This window comes from Crocuta crocuta, unplaced genomic scaffold (assembly GCF_008692635.1).
Source record: "Crocuta crocuta isolate KB4526 unplaced genomic scaffold, BGI_CrCroc_1.0 scaffold143, whole genome shotgun sequence".
NCBI lineage: Eukaryota > Metazoa > Chordata > Mammalia > Carnivora > Hyaenidae > Crocuta > Crocuta crocuta.
The window spans coordinates 2,527,492-2,554,448 of NW_027529175.1; the positions used below are offsets into that span (position 1 = coordinate 2,527,492).

The 26,957-nt window shown below is 42.7% G+C and overlaps 1 protein-coding gene across 1 annotated transcript in view; it reads left to right on the top strand.

The window, feature by feature from the left end:
• Positions 1-1,558: 1,558 nt before the first annotated feature.
• Positions 1,559-26,957, top strand: part of WBP2NL (WBP2 N-terminal like) — a 29,129-nt gene continuing 3,730 nt past the window's right edge. Inside the window, exons 1-7 of the mRNA XM_077757888.1 lie at positions 1,559-1,661; positions 11,834-11,942; positions 12,186-12,327; positions 12,515-12,607; positions 17,192-17,246; positions 19,664-19,859; positions 20,023-20,095. Of these exons, the coding sequence (XP_077614014.1) occupies positions 1,600-1,661; positions 11,834-11,942; positions 12,186-12,327; positions 12,515-12,607; positions 17,192-17,246; positions 19,664-19,859; positions 20,023-20,095 (730 nt within the window). The 5' untranslated portion in view covers positions 1,559-1,599. The remainder of the gene's footprint in view (positions 1,662-11,833; positions 11,943-12,185; positions 12,328-12,514; positions 12,608-17,191; positions 17,247-19,663; positions 19,860-20,022; positions 20,096-26,957) is intronic.

Genomic DNA, 26,957 nt, shown 5'->3' on the forward strand with positions numbered 1-26,957 from the left:
TTTTTCAAATTTAAACCAAACTTCCTCTCTTTGAGGTTCCTACTCTCTTCTGTAGCCAACAAATAACACAACGTTCTCTATTTTTCTGAATTTGAATGTGATGACCATATGCAATTGTATTTGGGGCCTCAGTATTCTGTAGGGTGAATGCAAGGTATAGAAGAATGGGGGAGGGAGGTGTCATTCAGGTAAAATGATGAGGACCAGAGCCAGAGTGGCAATGCCACATCAAGATGGGCAGATGTGGGAAGTTTTGAGCAATAGAGTAGTTTTGAAAACTTAAAACATCACAGCTAAGAGAAAACAGTTCTTTTAGTCCAATTCTTTCATACACATATGGAAACAGAAGTCCGGAGAGCATGGCTGATGTCCAAAGTTGCACACGTAATTACCAATGGAAGATGGGGGCTCTATCTCAGTGGTCCTTCTATGGCTTCACATCATTCCTATTGCATTTAATCTGTTCCAGTAGTCTTATGTTAAAAAAAAATCAGGGGGTTGCACCTGGGTGGCTCAGTTGGTTGAGCAGCCTCGGCTCAGGTCATGATCTGGCAGTTCTTGGGTTCGAGCCCCGCCTCGGGCTCTGTGCTGACAGCTCAGAGCCTGGAGCCTGCTTCAGATTCTGTGTCTCCCTCTCTCTTTGCCCTTCCCCATTCACACGCTGTTTCTCTCTGTCTCTGAAAAATGAATAAACCTTAAAAAAACCTTTTTAAGATAAAAAATAAACAAAAATCAGCCTGGGGCACCTGGCTGGCTCAGGAGGTAGAGCATGCAACTTTCTATCCCCAGGGTATGAGTTCAAGCCCCATGTTGAGTGTAGAGATTACTTTTAAAAAATCAGCTTATGAATGACAATATGTCTTTATTTGGCAACTTCTTTCCCTCAGTGGTACATTTAAAAATGGCTCATCTTATAACTGACAGCATCTTAAACTTGATGAAATATGGTAATCCAGAAGATGTCACCATCCCTTTGCTTGAAGCCCTTCGGTGCTATTTTGTGAAGTTTAAAGGAAACAAAAAGATGTACATTTTAGTCTTCAAAGCAATTACAGTATAATGTATCCCACCGGATCCTCACAATCACCCTTTGGAGAAGGGAGGGCAGGTATGATGGATGCCGCAGGCTCTCTCGATCTTGGAACCGGCACAGATTCCCCCTGACCCAGATCATTCACCCTTTCCTGGATGCTGCCTCACAAGAAACCGGCTTGCATTCCAGACTTTCTCGANAGCCAGAAATCTTTCTGGATCCTTTCTCCAAAGGGCATTGTTAGCCTCCTGACGCAGGCCAGGGGTGCACGCAGGAAAATCTTGCTTCTGATTTCTGACCCATTCAGTCCATTCCCGAGGGCGGCCGAGCAACCAGCTACCACGCTGGGGCCAGGAGGGCAGGTGTAGATCCAGGTGCCCACTCACCTACCACTCCACACCCTCGCACTCTGGGGCGGGGTCCATTCCCCAGGCCGCTCCCACCCCCACCAGCTGGAGTCCCAACAACTGGCACCGACACTTCCGGGNCAAAGCCCCGCCCACACGGTTTGGCGCAGGCCCCGCCCCTTTCCATCTGAGGGGCGGCAGGAGAGGGCCTGGGGCAAGATGGCGGTGAATCAGAGCCACACCGAGAACCGCCAAGGGGTCTTCATTCCTTTTGGCGACAGGTGCTCGAGGGGAAGCCGGTGGGGAGGGATGCTGTCAGAGCCCGGGAGAGACAGCAGGGAGAACTGGCGGCTTGCAAACTCTCAGCCAATCAGGGCCTTTCCCGCCTTTTCCGGCCTCGGCTGGCTGAGCCCCGCCCCCTCCGTTGGGGCGCTCGAGCCCCGCTGGCGTTCGCGGGCACAGAGCGGGCCGAGGCTGGAGCGCGGGACCTCGCTGAAGTACAGGGCGGGTGCGCCGTGCGAGGCGCGCGTCGCCTCAGAAGAAAGGCAGGAGCGCCCTGGCAGTCGTGGGGTGTCGCGCCGTCCCTCCGGGCCGCTGGTGGGAGCGCGCGACCTCCGTGGGGCGACGGCGGCAGGGGGTTGTCCCTCCTCCCAGGGGCGCGGACGCGCAAGAGGCGGGGGTTGGGGGTGGATCCCGCAGAAGGATCCCGCGCCGTCGGGGGGCCTCCCCGCGTCCTCAGGGCCTCCCCGCGTCCTGAGAACCTCCCGAAGCGCCCTTTCTCTCCGCCCTGTAAAGATCGGAACGGAAAGCGGAGCCCTCTAGGGAGAAGGACGCTCGCCCGGCCCGGCCCGCCGCTCGCCCGCCTCCACGCCTAAGGCCTCCGCTCCGCGCGGCCCCTCTCGTCGGTTCCTCCCGCCCAGCTCCCGCCTCCGCTCCCACTTGCCCCCGTTTTCCACGGCTCGCGTGCGGCGGGGGGACTCAGCCTTTGTCGGGAAGACGCACAGAATGCCAATGTCCGGATCTTTTCCCTCCGCTGCCTCCCCGGGGAAAACGTTCTGGCCGGCTTCCGACGGGCGGCGGCGGCGCGTCCTGCCCGACTCCCGAAGGCCCTGTGGGCCGTGCGCAGCTGGGCAGCAGGAGAGCGCCGGCCCCCCGCACCCCCGCACCCCCGCCTGGGTGCCGGCGGCTGGGCGCCCTGGGGCCGCTCCTACCCCGGGTCTGGGCGTCCCGTCGCTCAGCCGCGGTCTTGTCCGGTTCCCTGCGTGCGATGGAGGCGGGGCATGAGGCTTGTTTCTAAAAAATTACAACACAGACGCCGATTCTCTGGTCCTCTGATCTTCCCGGGGTCCGTTCTGTGCTCCTGGGCGCTATAATCGCCGCTGTTTAAGAGCTTTCTACTTATAGCTGCTCTAGCTACAGTGAGGATCCCCTTATTTCCCAAGTGGGGAAACGGAAAGAGAAGGAATTTGCTTACAATCGTGTGGTCAGTGCGTGTGGAAGGGGTTGATCGGGATTTGAACTCCTCGACTCCAGCGTCCCGTAGAAAGGGAAAGGGCGGCTTCTATGCTTTCTCTTCATCTGAGCTGCTCCGCCCTATCAGGGCGCCCGCTTCCTTATAGAAACTACTGTATTTCTCTATTTTATTTTATTTTATTTTTTAACTTGAGCGTAGTTGACATGTCGCGTTAGTTTCAGGTGTACAACATAGTGAATCGATTTCTCTGTAAGTTGTACTGTGCTCACCAAAAGTGTCACCATACAATGAGATTACACTGTCACTGTTCCCTACGCCGCGCCTTTTATTCCTATGACTTATTCATTCCATTACTGGAAGCCTGTATCTCCCTGCTTTTTGCCACCCTCCCACCCCCCTTCCCGCTGACAGCCATCGGTTTGTCTTCTGTATTTATAGGTCTGATTCTGCTTTTTGTTTGTTTATTCATTTGTTGTCTTTTGTTTTAGATTCCACGTATGCGTGAAATGATATGGTATCTGTCTTTCTCCGTTTGATTTATTCCACTTAGTGTGATATCCTCGAGGTCCATCCATGTTACTGCAAATGGCAAGATCTCCTTTTTTATGGCTGCATAATATTCTGGTGTGTGTGTGTGTGTGTGTGTGTGTGTGTGTGTGTGTGTGTACATACCACATCTTCCTTATCTAATTGTCCTTCAGTGAACACTTAGGTTGCTTCCATATCTTGGCTATTGTAAATAATGTTGCAATAAACAGGGGTACATATATCTTTTCAAATCAGTGTTTTCATTTTCTTTAAGTAAATACCCAGTAGTGGAGTCATTGAATCATATGGTATTTCTCTATTTCTTTAATTAAAAAATTTTAAACATTTATTTATTATTGAGAAACAGAGACAGAGCATGAGCAGGGGAGGGGCAGAGAGAGGGGGAGACACAGAATCCAAATCAGGCTCCGGGCTTTGAGCTGTCAGTACAGAGCCCGATGCAGGGCCGGAACTCACAAACTGCAAGATCATGACCTGAGCCGAAGTCAGATGCTTAACCGACTGACCCACTGAGGCGCCCCGATATTTCTGTTTTTATTTTTTTTCTATTTTTAATTTTTTGAGGAACTTCCATACTGTTTTCCATTGTGGCTGTACCAATTTACATTCCCACCAACAGTGCACGAGGGTTCTTTTTTCTCCACATCCTCTCCAACATTTCTTGTCTTTTTGATTTTAGGCATTCTTATAGGTGTAAGGTGCTATCTTGTTGTGGTTTTGATTTGCATCTCCCTGATGATGAGTGATGTTGAGCATCTTTTCATGGGTCTGTTGGCCATCTGTATGTCGTCTTTGTTATAAAGGTCTATTCAGTTCCTCTGCCCATTTTTAAGTGGATTGTTTGGGGGTCTTTCGGTGTTGATTGAAACTACTTTAAAAAAAATAGGTTGAGAAAGAGAAGATTGGTTGTATTTTGACTTCTTTTGCCTATTCGTAATACACGTTTGAGAAATTCATCACACTGGATGTGGAGACTTTTTAGTCCCAGCTGAGAACTCATAATTGTACAGATAGGACTTTACTAGTAAATAGGGGAGACACTGAGTTTTCTTTTTTAACCAATATTCTAAAACTTGTACAGATAGTATCATGTGTGTTTATTGTAGAAAAATTAGAAAAAAATTTAAATTACCCCAGATTCCAACATCTAGTGCTTTTTATATTTTGGTATGTATCTTTCAGCACTTTCCTCCATGAAAATATATGCAACCCCCTTGCCCCCCACTCGAGACTGTTTTGTAATTTGTTTTCCTCATTTACCAATATATTGGGGATGCTCTCCAGTATCAATAGCTACATCATTATTTTCAATAACTGGTATTCCAATACACATGAACCTTTGCTCAAGCCCCTATTTGGGATGTTCAGGGTGTAATTTGTCATTGCTATAAACATTGCTTCATGAACATTTTTGAAAACTTATCTTTGCCTGTCAAAATGTTTTTTTGGGATATGTTCCTGAAAGTGCAGTTGTGGGATCAGAGGACACAGACTTTTTAAAAAAGATTAAAATAGGGGCAACTGGGTGGCTCAGTCGGGGAAGCATCTGACTTCAGCTCAGGTCATGAACTCACGGTTCGTGGGTTCGAGCCCCGCATTGGGCTCTGTGCTGACTGCCAACTCAGAGCCTGGAGCCTGTTTCAGATTCTGTATCTCCCTCTCTCTCTGACCCTCCCCTGCTCACGCTGTCTGTCTTTCTTTCTCTCAGAAATAGATAAAACATTTAAAAAAATTAAAAAGATTAAAATATATTTTAAGGGGAGCCTGGGTGCCTCAATCAGTTGAGCGTCTGACTCTTGATTTTGGGTTAGGTCATGATCCTAGGGTTGTATGATCAAGCCCCTCGTTGGGCACCGTGTTGAGCATGAAACCTGCTTAAGGTTCTGTCTCTCTCTCTCTCTCTCTCAAAATAAGTATTTTAAAAAATATAAAACTTTTAGGGGTGGGGCACTTGGGTGGCCCAGTCGGTTGAGCATCTGACTCTTGGTTTTGGCTCAGATCATGAACTCATGGTTCATGAGTTTGAGCCCCACATAGGGCTCTGTGCTGACAGTGCAGAACCTGCTTGGGATTCTCTCTCTGTAATCTTTACTATTTCTTCCCTTCTCTAGCTTTGGGTTTAGTTTGGTCTTGTTTTTCTAGTCCTCTAGTGTGGGAAATTAGGTTATTGATCTGAGATCTCTCTCTCTCTCTCTTTTTAAAGTAAGCTTAATGCCCAACAAAGAGCCCAATTTGGGGCTTGAACTCATGACCCTGAGATCAAGACCTGAGCTGAGATCAAGAGTCAGGTGCTTAACCAACTAAACCACCCAGGTACCCTAAGATCTCGCTCTCTTTTAAACATTTATTCATTTCTAGAGAGACAGAGCAGGAGCAGGGGAGGGGCAGAGAGAGAGGGAGACATATAATCTGAAGTGGGATCCAGGTTCTGAGATGGCAGCACAGAGATTGACATGGGGCTCAAACTAATGGACCACGAGATCTTGACCTGAGCTGAAGTTGGACGCTTAACTGATTGAGCCACCCAGGTACCCCGAGATGCCTCTTTTTGATATTAGTATAACCATCGAAGCTCTCTTTTGGCTACTGTTTGGAATATCTTTTTACATCCTTTCACTTTAAACCTATTTTTTTCTTTGGATATCAAGTAACTCTTTTGTAGACAGTGTATAGTGGTATCATGTTTTCAAAAAAATATATTTTGGTAATCTCTGACTTTTAATTGGAGAGTTCAATTCGTTTACACTTAATGAAATGTCCTTAAGGAAGGACTTAACTTCTGCTCTTCTGCTATTTGTTTTCTATGTTTCAGTTACTCCATTAATGCCTCCCTTTGTGTTTAGTAGATATTTCCTAACATACTATCTTGACTCCCTCCTCATTTCTCTTACTGTATATATTTTAGTTATTTCTTTGAGGTTGCCCTGAAGATTACATTTAACATCTTAATTTATAACAATCTAGTTCAAATTAATACAATTTTATTTTAATTGTGTGAAAAAATTGTGTTCCTATATAGCTGTGTCCTCTTATACTGTTATTGTCCCAAATTACATTTTTAAAAAAAAATTTTTTTTAATGTTTTATTTATTTCCAGGAGAGAGAGAGAGACAGCGTGAGCAGGGGAGGGTCAGAGAGAGAGGGAGTCACAGACTGAAACAGGCTCCGGGCTCCGAGCTGGCAGTCAGCACAGAGCCTGATGCGGGGCTTGAACCCACGAACCGCGAGATCATGACCTAAGCGAAAGTCGGACGCTTAACCGACTAAGCCACCCAGGCGTCCCCCAAATTACATTTTTATACATTGTGTATGCATCATCATAGATTTGTAATTATTATTTTTATAATTGTCTTTTAATTCACATAGGAAGAAATGAAGAGTTCCAAGACAAAAATACATGAATACAGACTTTTATTTTCACCTATGTAGTTGTTTTTACCAATGTTCTTTATTTCTCTGTGTGGGTTTGATTTACTGCCTGGTGTCTTTTTATTTCAGGCTGAAGGACTTCCTTTAGCATTTCTTATAGTTCAGACCTACTAGTGATGAACTCTCAGTTTATGTTTACTTGGTAATGTTTTAATTTCTCCTCAATTTTTGAAGGATGATTTTGCCAGGTATAGAATTCTTGGTTGAGATTTTTTTCCTTTAAGCACTTTGCATATGTCATCCTATTACCTCCTGCCTCCATAGTTTTTGATGAGAAGTCAGCTGTTTGTCTTATTAAAGATTCCTTGTGCATGATGATTATTTTCTCTTGCTTTTTTCAAGAGTCTCTTTATTTGGCTTTCAGCAGTTTGATTATAATGTGTCTTGGTGTGGATCTCTTTGAGTTAATCCTATTTGAAGTTTGTTGAGCTTGGTAGTGTAGACTCATGTCTCTCATTAAACTAGGGGGAGATTATGGCCATTATTTCTTCAGATTTTCTTTATACCTCCTTTTATTCTCTGCTCTTCTTTTGGCAGTCACATTATACATACGGTTGTATGCTTGATTTTGTCCCACAGGTCTGTTAAGACTCTGTTCATTTTTCTTCATTCTTTTTTCTTTCTGTTACCTAGGTAATGACTGTTATTCTCAATGGACCTGTCTTCAGATTCACTGATCCTTTCCTCTGCCTGCTGAAATCTGCCATTAAGCCCACCACGAGTGAATTTTTTGTTTTACTTATTATAGTTTCCAACTTCAGAATTTCTATTTGGTTTATTTTTCTAATTTCTATCTCTTTATTGGTATTTTATTACTTTTTGAGACATTATTCTCATTATTTCCTTTGGTTATTTAGACATGGTTTCTTTTAACTCTTTAAACATACTTCAAATAGTTTATTTAAAGTCTTTGTCTAATGGGGTCCCTGGCTGGCTCAGTTGGTAGAGCATGCAACTCTTGATCTTGGAGTCATGAGTTTGAGTNTGTGTGGGTTTCCTCAAAGTCAGTTTTCTATTAATTTCATTTCCTGTCTACAGATGAACATATGGGCCATACTTTCTTGTTGCATGCCTCATAATTTTTTTGTTGTTGTTGAAAACTAGACATTTTGGGGCACCTGGGTGGCTCAGTGAGTTGAGTGTCTGACTTCAGCTCAGGTCATGATCTCATGTTCATGGGTTCAAACTCTGCATTGGGTTCTGTGCTGATAGCTTGGAGCCTGGAGCCTACTTCTGATTCTGTGTATCCCTCTCTCCCTGCCCCTCCCCTGATGATGCTCTGTCTCTCAAAAAATAAAATGTTAAAAAATTTGTAAACTAGACATTTTGAATATATATTATAATGTGGCAACTCTGGAAATGAGATTTTTTCTCTTCCTCAGGGTACATTGTTGCTGCTTGTTGTACTTATTGTTTGTTTGTTTACTGAATTTCCTAAATTATAAATTGTGTAAAGTTTATAATCTTTGTCACATTCAGCCACTAAAGTCTCTTTTATATTAACTTAGTGGCCGACTAGTGATGTGACAATTTCCTTATATGTCTGGCACAAAAAAAAAAAAAAATCTCCCAGGCTTTGTAGATGGGCTCTGCCTGTAGGTTTGGAGTGTGTCTTTATCACTCAGCCAGGCAGTTTACAGCTCTGTCTTAGCTTTCACTTCCTACTTGAGCAGAACTTCATTGTCAGCCAGAGGTAAAATTTTCAGGCCTTCTCAGTTCTCTTCTGAGCATGAACCCAGCCCTTGGGATGTATGCATGTGGCTTTCTAGTTTCCCATGAATATGTCAGAACTATTCAAAGCCTTTATTCCCCAAAGCATCTTATTCTCTAGCCTTTCTTTCCTCCCTAAGTTTTCAGTTTGTTTGCACTAAATGTCATCCTTTGCCCCAGACAGCAGCAACTAATACATTTACCTTGAAATGTTTTTGACAAATGGACCCTGATTTGTCACCTCAGTCCTGGGAGAGTTCTGAATTAGGCACACAACCTTGGAGCCTGCCCTTCAGGGAGCCACCATACAAGTCTTAAGACAACAATTCTTTGGGGCGCCTGGGTGGCTCAGTCAGTTAAGCATCTGACTTTGGCTCAGGTCATGATCTCCCGGTTCATGGGTTCAAGCCCTGCGTCGGACTCTGTGCTGACAGCTAGCTCAGAGCCTGGAGCCTGCTTTGGATTCTGTGTCTCCCTCTCTCTCTGACCCTCCCCTGCTCACGCTGTCTTTCTCTCTCTCTCTGAAATAAATAAAAACATTTAAAAAACAACAACAACAATTCTTTGAGAATAAGGTCTATTTTGCTCCCTTTGGTACTTGGTACTTATACTAGGAATGTGGGTTGTTTTTAAGGTTGTTGCCAAGCTGGGGATTAGTACCAGGGTAAGTTAAAGTGTCATGAAGCTTGCTTATTGAGACTCAGCTTTTTTCTTGATTAAACATTCTCTGAGTTGTTATAAGGTTTTGAATAGATTCCAGACTTCTGGACTGCCTTTTGGAGTTCCCTATTTTTTTTGACATCATATTTTCATTGTCTTAAAAATCTCTTCTTATCAACACACCACCACCCCAGTTCCAATTCTTATTGCATCACATCAGGACTATTTTAGGGACTCTTTTTAAAAAAGTTTTAGGGTCGCCTGGGTGGCTTAGTTGGTTAAGCGTCCGACTTTCGCTTAGGTCATGATCTCGCGGTTCGCGGGTTCGAGCCCCACATGCGGCTCTGTGCTGACTGCCAGCTCAGAGCCTGGAGCCTGTTTCAGTCTGTGACTCCCTCTCTCTCCGACCCTCCCCTGCTCACACTGTCTCTCTCTCTCTCTCTCTCTCTCCTAAGAAATAAAAAAAATTTTTTTTTAATATTTATTTATTTTTGAGAGAGGGACAGAGAGAGAGACAGAATGTGAGTGAGAAAGGGACAGAGAGAGAGAGGGAGACACAGAATCCGAAGCAGGCTCCAGGCTCTGAGCTGTCAGCACAGAGCCCAACATGGGGCTCGACCCCACGAACTGTGAGACCATGACCCAAGCTGAAGTTGGGTGCTCAACTGATTGAGCCCCCCAGGTGCCACTCTTTTTTTTTTTTTTTTTTTTTTAAGTAATCTCCACACCCACTGTGGGGCTTGAACTCATGACCCCGAGACCAAGAGCTGCGTGCTCTACTGACTGAGCTAGTCTGGTGCCCCTTAGGGTTTCTTAAAGTGGTACCTCTGATAAACCACCACCTCCTTGATTGATTCTTGCTATTAAGTGATATCTCCAAGCTCTAGTTCCAGCATGGCTTTCTATCTGTATCTCATTATTCTTCCCACCTTCACCTCCGTGCTGTTTTGATGAATCCATGCATGTAGGCTGCTCCCAAGTGTGCAATTTGCTTTCCACTGCATACCTCCATTAATGCTGCTCTTCCACCTCGATTCATGCTGTTTGCTCCCCATCTGGATCATCCCCTACCCTCACCTCTGCCTACTGAAACAGTGCTCATCTCTTAAGAATCAGGGGCACCTGGGTGCCTCAGTCAGTTAAGCATCTGACCCTTGATTTCAGCTTAGGTCATGATCTCATGGTTAATGCCTTCTGTTGGTTAATGCGGGACTATCCGTCTCTGTGCTGACAGAGTGGAGCCTGCTTGGGACTCTCTCTGTTCCTCTCTCTTTCTGTCCCTCCCCTCACTTGAGCATGCATGCGCTCTCTCTCTCTTAAAATAAATAAATAAACTTAAAAAAGAATCAACTCAAACTTGAACCTTTCTATTAAGTCATTCTTAATCACTTCAACCAAAGCTAATCTCTCCTTCCACTAAATTGCTATGCCACTTTTGTGCCATTAATGTTATATATGTCATATTACTGCTTGCATTATTATCTTTATTCATGTTTTCATTCATTCAATAAATATTTAATAGCACCCAGTATTTGCTAGGGCTACAGTGGAAAGACATTGTCCTTAACAGGATCATTAGTTAAGACATTGAACAAATAAACACATATATATTATAATAATTAGTAAGAAAGATGAGAAACCCAATAGGATCTATGAGTGAGAATAGGATGAGTCCAGTTAAGAGTGAGGGGAGAGCACGAAAGGCAGAAGGAATAACAGGTCAGAGGAATCCAGAGCCCTCCGTGTGTCTTGCCGTTTCTATCAGAGTCAGAGAAACGTTTTCATTAGCACAGTGCTTTACACTTCCTGCACATGAAGAATAAGAACTATTCTTCTTATTTATTATTCTTAATACATGTTTTAGTGTTATGCTTAAAAAAATTTTTTTAATGTTTATTTTTCTTGAGAGAGACAGAAAAAGAGTGAGAGCAGGGGAGGGGAAGAGCGAGGGAGACACAGAATCAGAAGCGGCTCCAGACTCTGAGCTGTCAGCACAGAGCCTGATATGGAGCTCAAACTCACAAGCAGTGAGATAATGATCTGAGCTGAAGTCAGATGCTTAACCACTGAGTCACCCAGGAGCCCCTATTTTGTTATTCTTAGTAAACATTAAGAAGAAGGTAGGTTTGATAAGAAACAAAAGAATCCAGTGGTAAAGAGGGAGAAGAATAAGTGAATAGAGAATAAGATTTAAATTCCTTTCTTTTTAAAAAGTCTTTAATGTTTATTTTTGAGAGAGAGAGAGAGACAGAGCATGAGCAGGGGAGGGGCAGAGAGAGAGGGATACAGAATTCGAAGCAGGGTCCAGGCTCTGAGCTGTCAGCACAGACCCCAATGCAGGGCTTGAACCCATGAACTGTGAGATCATAACCTGAGCCGAAGTCAGACACTCAACTGACTGAGCCACCCAGGCACCCCCTCCTTTTTTAAAAAATATTTTTAAATGTTTATTTATTTTTTGAGAGAGACAGAGAGACAGAGCATGAGCTAAATTTCTATTTCAATACAATAGTGGTAGTAGCAACAGCAGCTAACTTTGAGTGCTTACTCTGGCCTTGGAATTGTTCTAAGAGCTTTATGTGTGTTGTTTTATATAACTTCAAAATTGTGTGGTGTCTTACTTTTCTGCAGTGTCTTGACACATTATCAGGATGTGGACCTCTCCTTCCCACAGCAACCAGAGAGATGCAATCTTTTCAGTGGTACGAAGAAGGGGACAGTATTTCTCACTTCATACCGGGTAATTCTACTTCTACCTTGACCTATCAACTCTACATTTGGTTTCCTTAAAACAGAGAGAGATTTAACATTGACTTCCAAACTGTTGGCACTTTATGATTCTCCATGTTGAAGGATATGGGAGAAAATGGGTGATGTTTCTCAGTTAGGCCAGAATGTCAAACAGCCCCGACCTTAGGATTGCTCTAATATGTCTCGGTCCGTGGACAGACTGCATTCCTCCTCCACTTCTCTCCTCTCTTAGGTGATCTTCATGACTTCACACTTAGTCAGTGATCCCATGTTGTCTTTCATGATGCCATTTGATCTGATGAGTAACTGTGCCGTTGAACAACCAGTCTTTGCTGCCAACTACATTAAAGGGACCATTCAGGCAGCTTCGGATGGTAAGTGGTCTGCCTCAGAAGTGTATTTTTTTTCCCTCAAAAGCTTCCAGAAGGTTCAGACTTGGCTCATGCTGGAATTCAAAGAAAGCTGTGTTGCTCCGTTGGGCAGTGCTTCTCTCTCTGTCCGGGGCTGTCCTTCTCTGACCAGTGGTGCCAGAATCTTAGTGTGTGCCATTTCTTCCCCCAGGTGGCTGGGAAGGACAGGCTACTTTTAAATTAACCTTCAGAAAAGGAGGTGCCATCGAATTTGCCCAGTTGATGATGAAAGCTGCCTCTGCTGGTGAGCAATCCTAATAAAGACACTAACCCTTGGGGGTTTTGAGGCCTGTGGAATTGAAGTAGTGGGCCTGCTACCCGGCCGAAACTTTGGTCTCTACAGTCAGGCAGTCGGTAGCTGCACCTGTATTCAGCAGGCATTTCCTGAGTCTCCCTACTATGGCACAAGTACAATATTCCATCCTGGGAACAACATTATTCAGTCCCTTCTTGTCTTCAAGGAGTTTGTAGTCTGGCAGGAGTTTATATTCAGACAGTCGAACCACTAATTATACCTGATAACCTTTTGCCCATTTTTAATGTTTAAAAAAATTTTTTTTAGTGTTTATTTATTTTTGAAGGAGCGAGAGACAGAGCACAAGCAGGGGAGGAGCAGAGAGAGGGGGAGACACAGAATCTGAAGCAGGCTCCAGGCTCTGAGCTGTCAGCACAGAGTCAGACGCGGGGCTGGAACTCATGAGCCATGAGATCATGACCAGAGCTGAAGTTGGAGGCTTAACTGACTGAGCCACCCAGGCGCCCCTTTAATAATTTTTTTAATATGTATTTTTTAAAGCTTATCTATTTTGAGAAAGAGACAGCATGAGTGGAGGAGGGGCAGTGAGAGAGGGAAAGAGAATCCCAAGCAGGCCCCATGCTGTCTGTGCAGAGCCCAGTGTGGGGCTCAAACCCACAAAGCTGTGAGATCATGACCTGAGTCGAAACCAAGATTCAGATGTTTACCCAACTGAGACACCCAGGTGTCCCTCTTTTGTCCATTTAAATGTTGGTCTCATACATCACTGAGTACTCTCATTTTCAGGCCAGGAAGCCCCAGTTGCCTGAGCTCTTCTTCCTTTGTTATGCCTTTTGTCTTTTTTCCTCTCTGGCATTGCCTTTGCTTCTCTTAGGTTTAATCCCCAACTTCCACAAGAAGAGGGAAGAGGTACTGTCCAGCCCTACAACACTGATCTAACAGATGTACCAGAGAACTCTTTCAGACTTTGAATGCAAATAATCTTTTTGTGATATATTTTTATTCAATCTAGCCTCATTTCATGCCCCTGCTCTCTCACCTTTTGTACTCTAGTCCAACTGGTCTTCTTTGTGCCCTGTTCTCTCATCTCTGAGCCTTCATGCTATTTGCTCTACCTGGGTAACTTTATTTATGGATTTGTTTGTTTGTTTAATTTTATTTTTGAAGTAAAACTCTACACCCAATATGGGGCTCGAACTCATGGCCCTAAGATCAAGGGGCATATGCTCTACTGACTGAGCCAGCCATGTGCCCTGGAGTTTGCTCTATCTGGAATGCTCTTTCTCTTTCTTCCTTGCCTCCACCTCAACTCCAATCTAGTTGAGATGAACACAATCTAGAAGAGACAGACACATGCAAATATTCCAAAATAGAGGCATAGAAAAATGCTGGGGACACACCAGAGGGTGGAATGAATTTTCTAGCTCAGAAGACTGAATCATGATACTATAAACCACGGTTAAGAATATAAGAGATCTGGGGCTCCTGGGTGGTTCAGTCGGTTGGGCGTCTGACTTCGGCTCAGGTCACGATCTCAGGGTTTGTGGGTTCGAGCCCCGCGTCGGGCTCAGTGTTGACAGCTAGCTCGGAGCCTGGAGCCTGCTTCGGATTCTGTGTCTCACTCTCTCTCTGACCCTACCCTGCTCACTCTGTCTCTCTGTCTGTCTCAGAAATAAATAAAACATTAAAAAAAAAAAGAATATAAGAGACTGTCTAAGTTGGAGAGGAAACAAGTTCAATTTTAGATATAATAATGCTAACATTTACTGAATGCTTACCATGCAGTGGGCAGTATTCTAAGCCCTTTACATGTGTCATGTAAATTGATAACTGAGGAAACTGAGTCAGTGATGGTTCTACAGTTTCCCAAGGCTATACGGGTAGAAAGTGATGGAGCTAGAATCTGAACCCTAAATCTACTCTCACTTTCTTTTTAAACTTCTTATTTTGAAAAAAAATCTTATCTAGAAAAGTTGTAAGAATATTACAATGGACTCTCATAGACGCTTCATCTAGATTCACTCATCATTAACATTTTCCCACATTTTGTTTTATCTTACTCTTTTTTTGCTTTTGTTTTTACTGAACGATTTGGGAATAAGTCACCAAGATTGTTTCTTTCATTCCTTGAGTATTCAAGTGTGTATCTGCTAAGACCAAGGGTTTTCTCTTCTCTACCCTCAGTCTACTTATCAAATTCAGAGAATTTAAGATTGAAACAATGCTATCATTTAATATATGGTTTATATTCAAATAAGTATAGTATATAAATGATGCTGTGTTCTTTTGATCTATACTATTAACCATTGCATCCTATTAAACGTGAGGTACATTGGAGTGCTAGAGGCCAGCAGACGTGCAGCTCAGAACTCCAAAGATGAACTGTATCCAGAGACTGATCTGGAACTCCTCAGCACATGGGTCATTTCTGGGGACACGTGAGTGATAGGCTCAGTCAGTGAATAAGGGATGGTATTCCAAGGTCCTCAACATCTAAGGGGTGGGTAGGGTGGGGCTGACTGAGATAGGAGGAGAGTCAAGTGAGTTTATTATCCCAGAAATCAAGGAAGAGAAATTTCCAGTATTACTGAGTGGTCATCTGTCAGCTGCTGCAGAGGTGTTTGATAAAATGAAGACTGAAAACCATGCATTGCATTTGAGTTTGTGGTGGTATTAGCAAAACAGAAATGCTAAAGATAGTTGGCGGAAAAGCCATGTATAGGAAATTGAGAAGTAAGAAAATGTGTTACTATTACCTTTAATGATACAGCGCAAGATATGAAGGCCAAGGAGTTCGAATACTGTACCCAACCAACAGCTCTTCATTGTCCAGAGGGCAGACAGCATCTGAAGCCTGACATTGAATAACATTGGTGTACTGGCTGACAGAGCGTGGCCAGATGGAACCCAGAGGCAGGGGATACTTGAAAGCCCAGTTCTTTGCTACAGATGTCTGGAAAACTCAGAATATTTGCATACTGGATATTGAATTTGCTCTTATTTTTCACCTCACAATAGAGGGGGCTTATTTTTAGGATTATGGGCTAAGGATTGGTCAACTTGAGGGAGTCCTCTTTGTGGTTTTATTAAGATATGCTTCTTGGCTTGCAAAGAGAGGTTCAGTGTCCTAACAGTTACATAGGTTTTTGGAAAGGGTTTAGGCTACTTAGGTGAACTTGGCCCAATGTCTGCCTACCCCTGCTCCTCAAGCAAGAGTCAGGGATTGTGAGATGGGCTTCCTTGAGGCCTTTGGGATTAACTACCCATCATGCTTGATGATTTGATTCTTTGATGCTTTACTCACTGTATACCAAACACTATGTGAGATGGTTGAGAACACAACAGTGAACAAGACATACATAGTCCCCCACCTTCGTTAAACTTACAGTCTAGTGAGAGTCATATAAGAAATACACAAACGGGGCGCCTGGGTGGCTCAGTTGGTTAAGCATCTGACTTTGGCTCAGGTCATGATCTCAAGGCGTGTTAGTTGTGCTGACAGCCCAGAGTCTGTAGCCTGCTTCAGATTCTGTGTCTCCATCTTTCTCTGCCCCTTCCCCACCTCCCCCTCGGTCGTTCTGTCTCTCTCTCTCAAAAATAAATAAACGTTAAAAAAAGAAATATGCAAACATATAAGTTAGTAAAATAATTACTTCTGGGAAGGATGCTAATAGGATATTGAAAAGGAGGATAATGGGGCTAAGGAGGGCAGGTTTAGATTTAGAGTGAATTAGTTAAGATAATGCTAGTTATTGAAACAGATAAACCCCAAATTATCAATAGCTTAGGACAATAGATATTACTGCTTATGTAAATGTTAATCAGTAGGGATAAAGGGGGCTGTGTTCTACATAGCCCTTCAGGGACTCAGGGTAATAGGGTCTCTGCCCATCTTTAACACATGGCTTCCACAGCCTCTCTGGCTGGCTGGCAGAGAGGGAAATAGAATAGGGGTTTCACTTGGAAAGCCTGCATGGGCCAGGCCTGGAAGCGGTGTATATTCCTTGTGGTCAGATGCCAGAAAGTAGTGTAGTAGGCTGATAATCGTTCCCTAAGACATACCTGTGTCCTAATCCTCAGAATCTGTGAATGTTCCCGTCTGTAAAAAGAATCTCCGCAGATGTCATTCATTTAAGGATCTTGAGGCGATTACCCTAGACTATCCAAGTGGGCCCCAAACACCATCGCAAGGGCCTTAATAAGAGATGCAGAGGGAGACGAACAGAAGTGCTTTCTTCCATATCACATTGCAGTTACATTGGTTTTTAATCGATGCATCTTGCCAGCTTGATAGAGTCCTCAGTTGGAAATTTTTTCTAAATATTTATTATGGTAGGTGCTATCCTAGGCCCTGAATAAACATAGGCAAATAAGACACAATTTCTGCCCTCAAGAAGCGTATGGTTCAGGACAAGAGACTTTTATATATTTTTTATCTTCTATCCTGGGAGCATTGTTGGACACTTGTGTAAGATGATGGTTACTACTCTATTAATTGTTTGGTTGGTAGCTGTTGTACATCTGTGTTAAACAAATTAAAGAGTCCCTATTTTGCCAAACTTGTCTTCTCAGCTGCCAGAGGAGTTCCACTTGGAAGTATGAATTACTGGTTCAGCCCTCCAGGATTGTATGTAGTTACGGGGCAGGGGAATATGATGTGCACGCAACAGATGCCTTGTCCAGGTAAGGTATGGCAGGGGACTTCTTGTTGGGAGGTGGAAAAGTATGCCAGGGGCTCAAAGATCCATTCACTGCTAGCTTGCTTCCAACTCTGCTGCCGGAGAAACAGCAGAGGTGTAGGGAATTGGAAAATGGTGAAGTCCATGACTTTGTTTCTAGACTGAAACCCAGTGGCACGTCAGCAAGTGGCTGGGCTTTAGTTTCAGGCTTACTTTGAACTGTAATGTACACATATACAGGGCATACCTGGGCAATGTCCGTTAGTGGGAGCACTCCCTTCCTGCGTGTAGCCTGAGCAGAAGACGTGTGCTCTTGCCCACTCCTCCCTTCCAATTTCACACACGTATAGCCATCATGCTTATGCCCTGCCCTTCAACCTCACTGAGGGCTCCAGCTGTATGCCCTGTACCCTCTAACAGTTGTGCCTGTCCACAGTGGTTCTCAAATGTGATCCACAGCTTACTGGTGGGCCACAAAGGGTTTCCTAACAGGCTGCCAGCAGGCCCCAGAATGCAGCCCTTTCTTGTGTTCTCCTTGGAGCATGACATGCATGTCTATTGGCTCTTTGTTTTGTATACTAACTGATGTCACAGAATGATGTGTTTATATGTTGTATGCCTAAAAATATAATCTAATAATCCTTTTAAATGCATTAGTCTCTTATGTAGAAAACAAAAAATGGAATTACAAGTCATTGTTAACAGTAATATTAGCTTTTGTAATTATCCAGTGATTTACTTTATCACTACTGAGATCTTCATTCATTCATATGGCTTCAAATTTCTGTCTGGTGTGCTTTCAGGTCACCCTGTAGGACTCCCTGAGGCTCCTCTTGCAGGGCCAGTCTGGTGGTAATGAACTTCTTCAGCTTTTGTTTATCTGGGAACATCATTTCTCCCTCACTCTTGAAGGAGTTTGGCCAAATAGAGGACTCTTGTCTGACAGTTTATTTATGTCCTCCAAAGTTTCTGATGAGATATCTGCTAATTGTTTTATTGAGGATCCCTTGTATGTGGGTGATGCACTTCTCTCTTGCTGCTTTCACAATTCTTTCTTTATCGTTGGCTTTTGAAAGTTTAATTAGAATGCATCTCAGTTGGGTCTCTAGGAGTTCATCTGACTTCAAGCTCATTGAGCTTCCTGGATGTTTATATTCATGTTTTTCATCCAACTTGGGAAGTGCACAGTCATTATTTCTTTAGATATTTGCTCTGTCCCTTTCTCTCTCTCCTCCTTCTGGGACTTCCACAATGTGTATGTCAGTCTGCTTGATGGCATCCCACAGGTCCTTCAAGCTCTGTTCACTCTTCAATAGTTTTTCTGGCTGTTCCTCAATCTCTACTGTTTCCACCATTCTATTTTCATGTTAACAGATTCGTTCATCTGCCTACTCAAATCTGAATTTGAACCCCTCTAGTGAATTTTTTTCTCTTATGGTACTATTCAACTCCAAAATTTCCTTTTGGTTTCTTACTAAGTTTTCCATCTCTACTGATATTTCTATTGGGTGCACACATCATTTCCTTGACTTTCTTCACATTCTCCTTTAGTCTTTGAGCATCTTTAAGACAGTTCTTTTGAAGTTCTTTAAATTAGCTCAAACATAAATATGGATTACAGCAAAATAACTTGACCGTTGTCCATTCATTGATTCATTAAACCACTTTGGGAATGTAGCCAAGGAAATAAATAAAACCCATGTTTATTGTAATGTGAATCAAAAATTTGGAAACCACACACACTCTTCTACAACAGAGAAATTAAGTAGCACCTATCTATGTGATATAATGTTGCCTGACTTTTAATTTATGAAAAATGTTAATAATACAAAGACATTTTTAATAATGTCAAGCAAAAAGAGCCAGATAAAAAGCTGTACGGTTGTTATGATTGTGATTGTATAAAAAATATTAACAGAGATCCTACAAAGAAATATACCAAAATATTGTTTTTGTTTTTAATAGTGGAATTATAAGTAATTTAAAATTTTCTCTTTTCTCTGTTTTCCAAATACATATTCCTCATTGAGCATGTATTACTTTCTTCATAATCAAGCAAAATTTATTAAGTAAAATATGTATCTGACCACAAGTATAAGTAATATAGAGATATAACTGTAGGGATATTTTCATGTTAATTTGAACCCCTCCACAACAGGAAATGATAAAGCCTTCACCTGGTGGTGGCTGAAGGATCTGGCTTTAGCATTATTCTGCCTGAATTCTCTTCCTGGGTCAGTTTGCTTCACAATAGTTTTTTTGTCTTCTTCCTTCTTACCTATTCCTTGTCTGCTCTCAAAAATGAGTAACTGATTTTTTTTTTTCCTTCTCAGCATACCCATTTGTTGTCTATGGACCCCCACAGGTGGGATACGGACCCCCACAGGCTGGATACGGACCCCCACAGGCTGGATATGGACTCCCACAGGCTGGATACGGACACCTGCAGGCGGAATATGGATACCCATCAGGGGGATACAGACCCCCACCTGCGGGATATGGAGCCCCACCAGGGGCATACAGAGCCCTACCAGCTGGAAACGAAACCTCACCTACTGGAAGTGAAAACTCAGTGGCTGGAAATGAAACCCTGCCTCCGGGATATGAAATTTCACCTGCTGGAATTAGAGCTGGGTGTAGCAAATCTGTGGCAATCCAGCCTCCTGGGTATGAGGCTTCTCTTCCCCATGCCTCATCTTCTCAGATCCGCTCACCCTCTTCCAGGAATTAAACCTTGAAGACTCGCTGAGCAAAGTGGCACCCGAAAACCGAAGTCAGGATAGGAAGGTGGACTCAGGTATATGCTTAAAGGTGTGTCTGATGTAGTGTCACCCTGTGGAAGGATGGCCTTAGGGGGAGGATGAGTCAATTCTTGATTAGATGGGCCAAAGGAGAAGTAGAATTAGAACTAATTCCCCAATAATTTGGTTGACATTGGGCTGCAGTGTAATTATTTTTTTTAATGTTTATTTATTTTTGAGCTGGGGAGAGGCAGAGAGAGAGGGAGACAGAGGATCCTGAGCCGGATAGGGGCTTGAACTCAGGAGCTGTGAGATCATGACATAAGCTGAAGCCAGAGGCTTAACCACCTGAGTCATCCAGATGCCCCATGGGCTGGATTTTTAAACATACCTTGAATGTAGGGTGGAAAAGTCTTCCTGCCTTTCTCCTCTCCCTCCTCTAGAAACATTTATTGCACTGTTTGCTAGGCCCTAAATTATGTTAAAAATATCAAGTTGAGGGACACCTGGGTGGCTCCTCCATTGGTTAAGCAGTTGGACTCTTGGTTTTGGCTCAGGTCATGATTTCATGGTTCATGAGTTCAAGCCCCTCATTGGTGCCAGCTGCCAGCACACACAGCCTGCTTGGGATTCTCTCTCTCTCTGCCCCTCCCCTGCTCAAACTCTCTTTCAAAATAAATAAACAAACTTTTTAAAAATTAAAAACAAATCAAGTAGAACACTCAGTTGTTTTTCACAGCATTGTTTATATTAGTGAAAGGATGGACCAGCCCATCACTAAATTTCCAATAGTTAGAATTTCATAACTCATGGTACATCCATACAATGGAATATTATGTGGCCATTGAAAATGACATCTAGAGGGGCGCCCGGGTGGCTTAGTCGGTTAAGCGTCCGACTTTCGCTCAGGTCATGATCTCACGGTTCGTGGGTTCGGGCCCCGCGTCGGGCTCTGTGCTGACTGCCAGCTCAGAGCCTGGAGCCTGTTTCAGAGCCTGTGTCTCCCTCTCTCTCTGACCCTCCCCTACTCACGCTGTCTCTCTCTCCTAGAAATAAATAAAACAAAAAAAAAAAAAAAAAAAAGAAAATGACATCTAGATTAGGAAAAGCCTTCTTTAAGATCAAAACCAATAAAGCAATAAAGGAAAACAGTGATAAGTTTGACTATATCAAAAATTTTAACTTCTGTATGACCAAAATTGAAAGACAGAAAACGGGATAGGAGAAAGTTAATCTCCAACATACATGTTAAACAAATAATTCATAGTTAGAATCTATGAAGAGCTCCTACAAGTCAACCAAAAATTAAAAATGGACAAAAGATATGAATTCTCAATTAACCAAGGCAGTCAAGTGGCTCAGAAACATTTCAAAAGTTGTTCAATCAACCTGACTAGTGTTAGGAAAATGCAACTTGACATGAGAAACAATTTCATCTCCAAAGATTTACAAATATTAAAAAGATAGAAAAAGTTAAGTGTTGGGAAGGAACACATGTGGGGAAAGGTTATTTTATCCAATATTGGTGTGAATGTAAGTTGGCATGCAGTTTTAGAAAGAAATTTGGCAGTGCCTTTTAAAAGATATCTACTCTTTTAAAAAAAATTTTTTTAAATATTTTTTTATTTTTGAGGGAGAGGGGTCTGAGGGACAGAGAGAGGGAGACACAGAATCCGAAGCAGCAGCACAGAGCCTGACGCGGGGCTTGAACTCACAAACCACGAGATCATGACCTGAGCCAAAGTCAGACGCTTAACCAACTGAGCCACCCAGGCGCCCCAAAAGATATCTACTTTGATTTAGCACCTTTACTTGTCAATATCTATCCCTGAGAAATGCTTGCACCTGTGCACAAAGATGTGTGTGGGAAGATTTTATTACATTCATTGTTTCTAACATCACAAAATTGGAAATAACCTATGAAGTCATTAATAGTATTTACACAAACTCTGGTACATCTAAGCTACATATGCAAAAATTCTGTCTTATTGTTAAAATGAGAAAAGCAAGTTGTAGGGATTATATACTGCAGTGATTTTCAATCCCATCAGACTGAATGCCCCCATAACAAATAATTTGTAATGTCTCCTTTAGATCATCGGAATGAAATTTCTAGACAACCGCATGATTCCACATCACTTCAACCTAAATCAATCAATACATAATGCCATAAATGTGATAGAAAGAAATAATAGAAAACTAGTTTGTAGTAAAATTTTGACTATTTTAATATATAAATGCTTAAATTCCACCGTACAAGAAAACATAACAAAGTAATCAAGTGCTCACCCCCCCATATGTAGATTCAGCAAATTCGTAAACACTAGAACTGATCCGTGTATGTTGTATTGGTGACTTGAATACCATAGTGGCAGTGCTGGTGGCAATGTCGTTTTCCAAAATGATGAACAATCCTTGACAAATTTCCAAATAAAACAAAGTTTCATTTTCCTTTTACACAGTGGTTAAATTCCTGAAAAGTTCTGCATGTATTAAAATCATACAATACAGGGTTAGGCTCTAGGCTCAAATGATTACAAGCATCTGTCTTATTGACATTGATGGCCAGAGATTCATTTAAAAATCATGAGGGGGTGTAGGATGATTCTTTGTTGTGAGGAACTGCCCTGTACTTTTCAGGACATCTAGCATCCTTGACCCCTCACCTATCAAATACCAACAGTGGCTTATAATTGTGATCACCAAAACTGCCCCCACTCATTTCATAGTTGCCCCCTGGGGGTCAATGCCCAGAACTACCATTCTAGACTATTAGACTATTCCAAGGTTTTTAGCCACTTAAAGACTCACTATTCCCCTACCTTGACCAACTTCCTAATTTCATTGGCCTTTCCTTGCTTTCTTACAGGCTTATCAAGTCACCTAAAAGGAGGCCTTAAAACTATTATATCAAGTGTTTTTAGATATTATATAGCAGAAATGTTTTAGGAGCTCTAGCATACAATATTACCAGACCCAGAAGATATTTAAATCATGTATTTTTTTCTATGCATGTTTAGTATGTAGTTGAGGACATGTTGTATATACAAGTGTTTCACCTGACACTTTATATTTTCATAGCTTTTACTTATTTGCTTATTAAGTGTTTTAAAAAGTTTTAATGTTTACCTATTTTTTAGAGGGAGAGACAGAGCATGAGTTGGGGAGGAGCAGAGACGGAGACAGAGACAGAGAATCTGGAACAGGCTTCAGGCTCTGCGCTGTCAGCAGTGAGCCCGATATGGGGCTCAAACTCGGGAACGGCAAGATCATGACCTGAGCCGAAGTTGGACACTTAATTGACTGAGCCACCCAGGTGACCCAGCTGTTTTTTAAACAGCTTTGGGGTAGGAGCACCTGGGTGGCTCAGTCAGTTAAACGTCCAGCTTCAGCTCAGGTCATGATCTCAGGGTTCATATGTTTGAGCCCCTCATCAGGCTCTGTGCTGACAGCTCAGAGCTTGGACCCTGCTTCGGATTCTGTGTCTCCCTCTCTCTTTGCCCCTTCTCCACTCATGCTTTGTCCCTCTACCTCTCTCAAAAATAAATAAACATTAAAAAACAGTCAAAACCCATAGCTTTGAGGTATAATTGATAATTATAAAAAATTGCATATATTTAATGTATAGTTGGATAAGTTTCATAGGTTTTTGAGAATTCTTCATAAATATTGTTAGTGGCTACACAGTATTCTGACACGGTGCACCATTACATATTTTCTCAATCCCTATTTTAAAATATTTTAGTTGTTTACAGGTTTTTGCTATTACAAACAACATTGCGATTAACTTCTCTTATATAGAGCTTTTTTTTTTTAAATTTTGGATTATTCCCTTGAAACAGGTTAGAGTTATTGATTGAGCCTCATTGTAACAATTAGGAAACCAGATGCTCCTATGCTGCCAAGGACAGGCTTCCCTAAGGAAGTTGGTGGATGTTAATGGGTCTTATGTGGAAAAGGTGGTTATTGAATCACATATATTTGAAAAGCCAAGTGAACAGATTTCTTAACCTCATGACCTCTCAGCACCTTGAATATACTAGTGAACATAAATCTCTAAGAGGGAGAGATTTTCAAAATACACATATTTTTTCAAAATTATTTTACCTTAATCTATTTTATTCACTAAACATTTTGGAAAAACTATTATTTAGTGGAACAAACTTCGGGAAACACTTTCTGGAATGAGTGGATATTAGAATTAAAATGAACTGTAAGTGTCTGGAATATGCTAGCCCTTAAAACTGTTCCCAACAATGAGACAAGTCAAGGACCATTCTTCTTCCCCTTCCAAGAAAAAGGGCTTCATGTCCAGTTTGTAGAGAACAGGAGATCTTGAAGAAGGCGGAAGTCAAGAGTCGAATGCTCAACCAACTGAGTCACCCTGGTGCCTCAGAGCATATGGATCTTAAACATGGGTCACAGGTTCCAGACCTCTTTCTCTTATAATTTTTTGGAGGAAAGTGCTGAGGATTTTTTTAAAGAGTTTCTTCTTTTCTCACTTCTATTTTTAAAAAAATTTTTAAATGTTTATATTTCTGAGAGAGAGTGAGAGAGAGAGAGAGAGAGAGAGAGCATGAACAGGGGAGGTTCAGAGAGAGAGGGAGACACAGAATCTGAAACAGGCTCTAGGCTCTGAGCTACCTGTCAGCACAGAGCCCAACACAGGGCTCGAACCCACAAACTGAGATCGTGACCTGAGCCAAAGTCAGACATTTAACCGACTGAACCACCCAGGTGCCCCCTTCTTTTTTCACTTCAAAATCTCTCTACATGGGCAGAAGTGACAAGGAGAGGAAGAGGGAGAGATTCTCCAAACCAGAGCAGGAATAAGGTTCCCCTCATTCAGCTTTTCAGTTTGTGCTGGAATGTGATGTGAGTTGGGAATAGGGTCAAGGGGTGAGGCCTCTTTTATGCTGAAATAGTTCTCTAAATAGCTGACATCTAACAAGCATATTCTGGGATTAGAATTCTAAAAGGGAAGCAAGCAGACTTTCTCTTCTGCTCTTCATTCTAGTCATACATGTACCAGATGGATTTGAAGTGAAGTCCAGCAACCTAGAAGGGTAAGCAGGTCCAAGCCTCCTGAAAGTGGAATTCTGTCATGTTCTCCCCTGCAAAGGGAACTTGGTCACCTGTTTCCCCAAGCTGCTGGAATACAACCAAAGGTGGTAACCGTATAGAGGTAAGACCAAGCAGAGCCCCAGTTTGGACCCACTCACTGGGGGCTGTGAGGCACACCTACTCTTAGCGCCCACTGCCTGATGCAGCTATTCCCCCAAAGACTCAGTCAGATTCCATCTATAAGAAGCACATCCTATAAGAAGAGCTTTGGGTCCTGCGTATTCAAAGGGATCTGGTTTTGCTCTGCTTAGGACAAATCCGGCAAGAGTTCAGTGAGGCCTGTTCTGTGCTGAAACACTAATGCTGAGTCATTCGAATCCCCACTGACATTTTGGATGCCTCCTTCCTGATTGATCCCTGAGCTGGTGGATTCATCATCTTCCTGTCTCCTCCCCAGCTGCAATAAAGAATCTGCTCTTGCTTTTTGTACTTCGCCTCTTCATTTCCTTAATAGGAAATAGGAAATAGAATACAAAAGAAAAGGAAGAAGGCCTTTTATTCCTGGACTGTCTGATAGTAGACCTACAAAATAAGCACCTAAATACTCTTTTTCCTAGACAGGTGGATGCATGCCAGCCTGTAGAACCTTCTGGGCTTGACTGTCCTGAGGAATCAAGGGGAAAATGTGTAGTGGAGGAATTTTTCAACCTATAGATTAATACGTGCAGGAAATACTGCATATCTTTGTTTTCCATTAATTCAAGTATACAGACCGCCCCCCCCATCTGCCTTGCTGGTGGGCTCCTTCAAACCCCAAGATTACGCAAATTTATCCAGATCTTATGTGGCGTCAAGATGCCAGGAAGGCCCTTCCAGGCATCAGATTACTTCTGAAATAGCTACTGCCCAGTCCGGACAGTCACATCAAGTCTGATTTCTGGGTTGTTTCCTTCTGTCCCCGGAATCTTGGGTGGGGCCTGGAAGTTGGGTGTCAGAGATCCAACTCCACACCCCTGAGCACTGGGGAGCAGGACCCCAATGCCTACTCCTTGAGAGACTGCCAGTTCCTTCCCTACCCTCTCAGATTCTCCTGCCTCCATTGCCTCTCCTTGAGCACCCATCCTAATCCTAATCTTGGGATTTGGGTTTCCACAGAGGATAATAGAGAGCCTTTGCCTTCATGTTGACTTGGCTTTTCTTGCCCACTGCCTGGTTGCTTGCTTGAAATCATGTATGTGTGACTATGTGTAGATGTAAAGACCCAATTCAAATTCATACTGTGCAGGTTACCTAGTTATCTAGTAGAAAGTAAAACATGTGGCAACCATCCCAACCTTTATCTGGAGCACCTTTAGGAGAGGGCAGTTGGTGTAGCACACTCAACCATGGACTTCTAGAGAATAAACTTGTCTTGAAGGTCCCCAAATGATTCAGGAAGAAAGGATTCCGTCTAAGGGAGAGATTTTGACCAGCAGTTTGATTAGTCTAAATGTGTATTTAATAGCTAATATTTACTATTTAGTAATCAGCATGTATTATTAAACATAAGACTGTATTAATTGGACTGGGTGTTAATAAGTAATTACTAATATTGAACACAGTTGTTAAATTCCATTTAAGTTCTAAGTAGTCATTCAGCAAATCTTTGAGTGCCGTAGCCAAGGTCAGTGGGGCTAGATATTTGAGTTGTGAGAAAAACCAAGGACAATTTTATCCTCCATCTCAGAAATAGATAATGGTCATCTTGTAGAGAAGTTACCAGAATGTGTCTTGCTCTCCTCTTTCACCATGTCTGTGTCTGGAATGCTTTCTATCTTACTCCTCTCCCTACTCTAATACCAAGCTCCTTTTGGT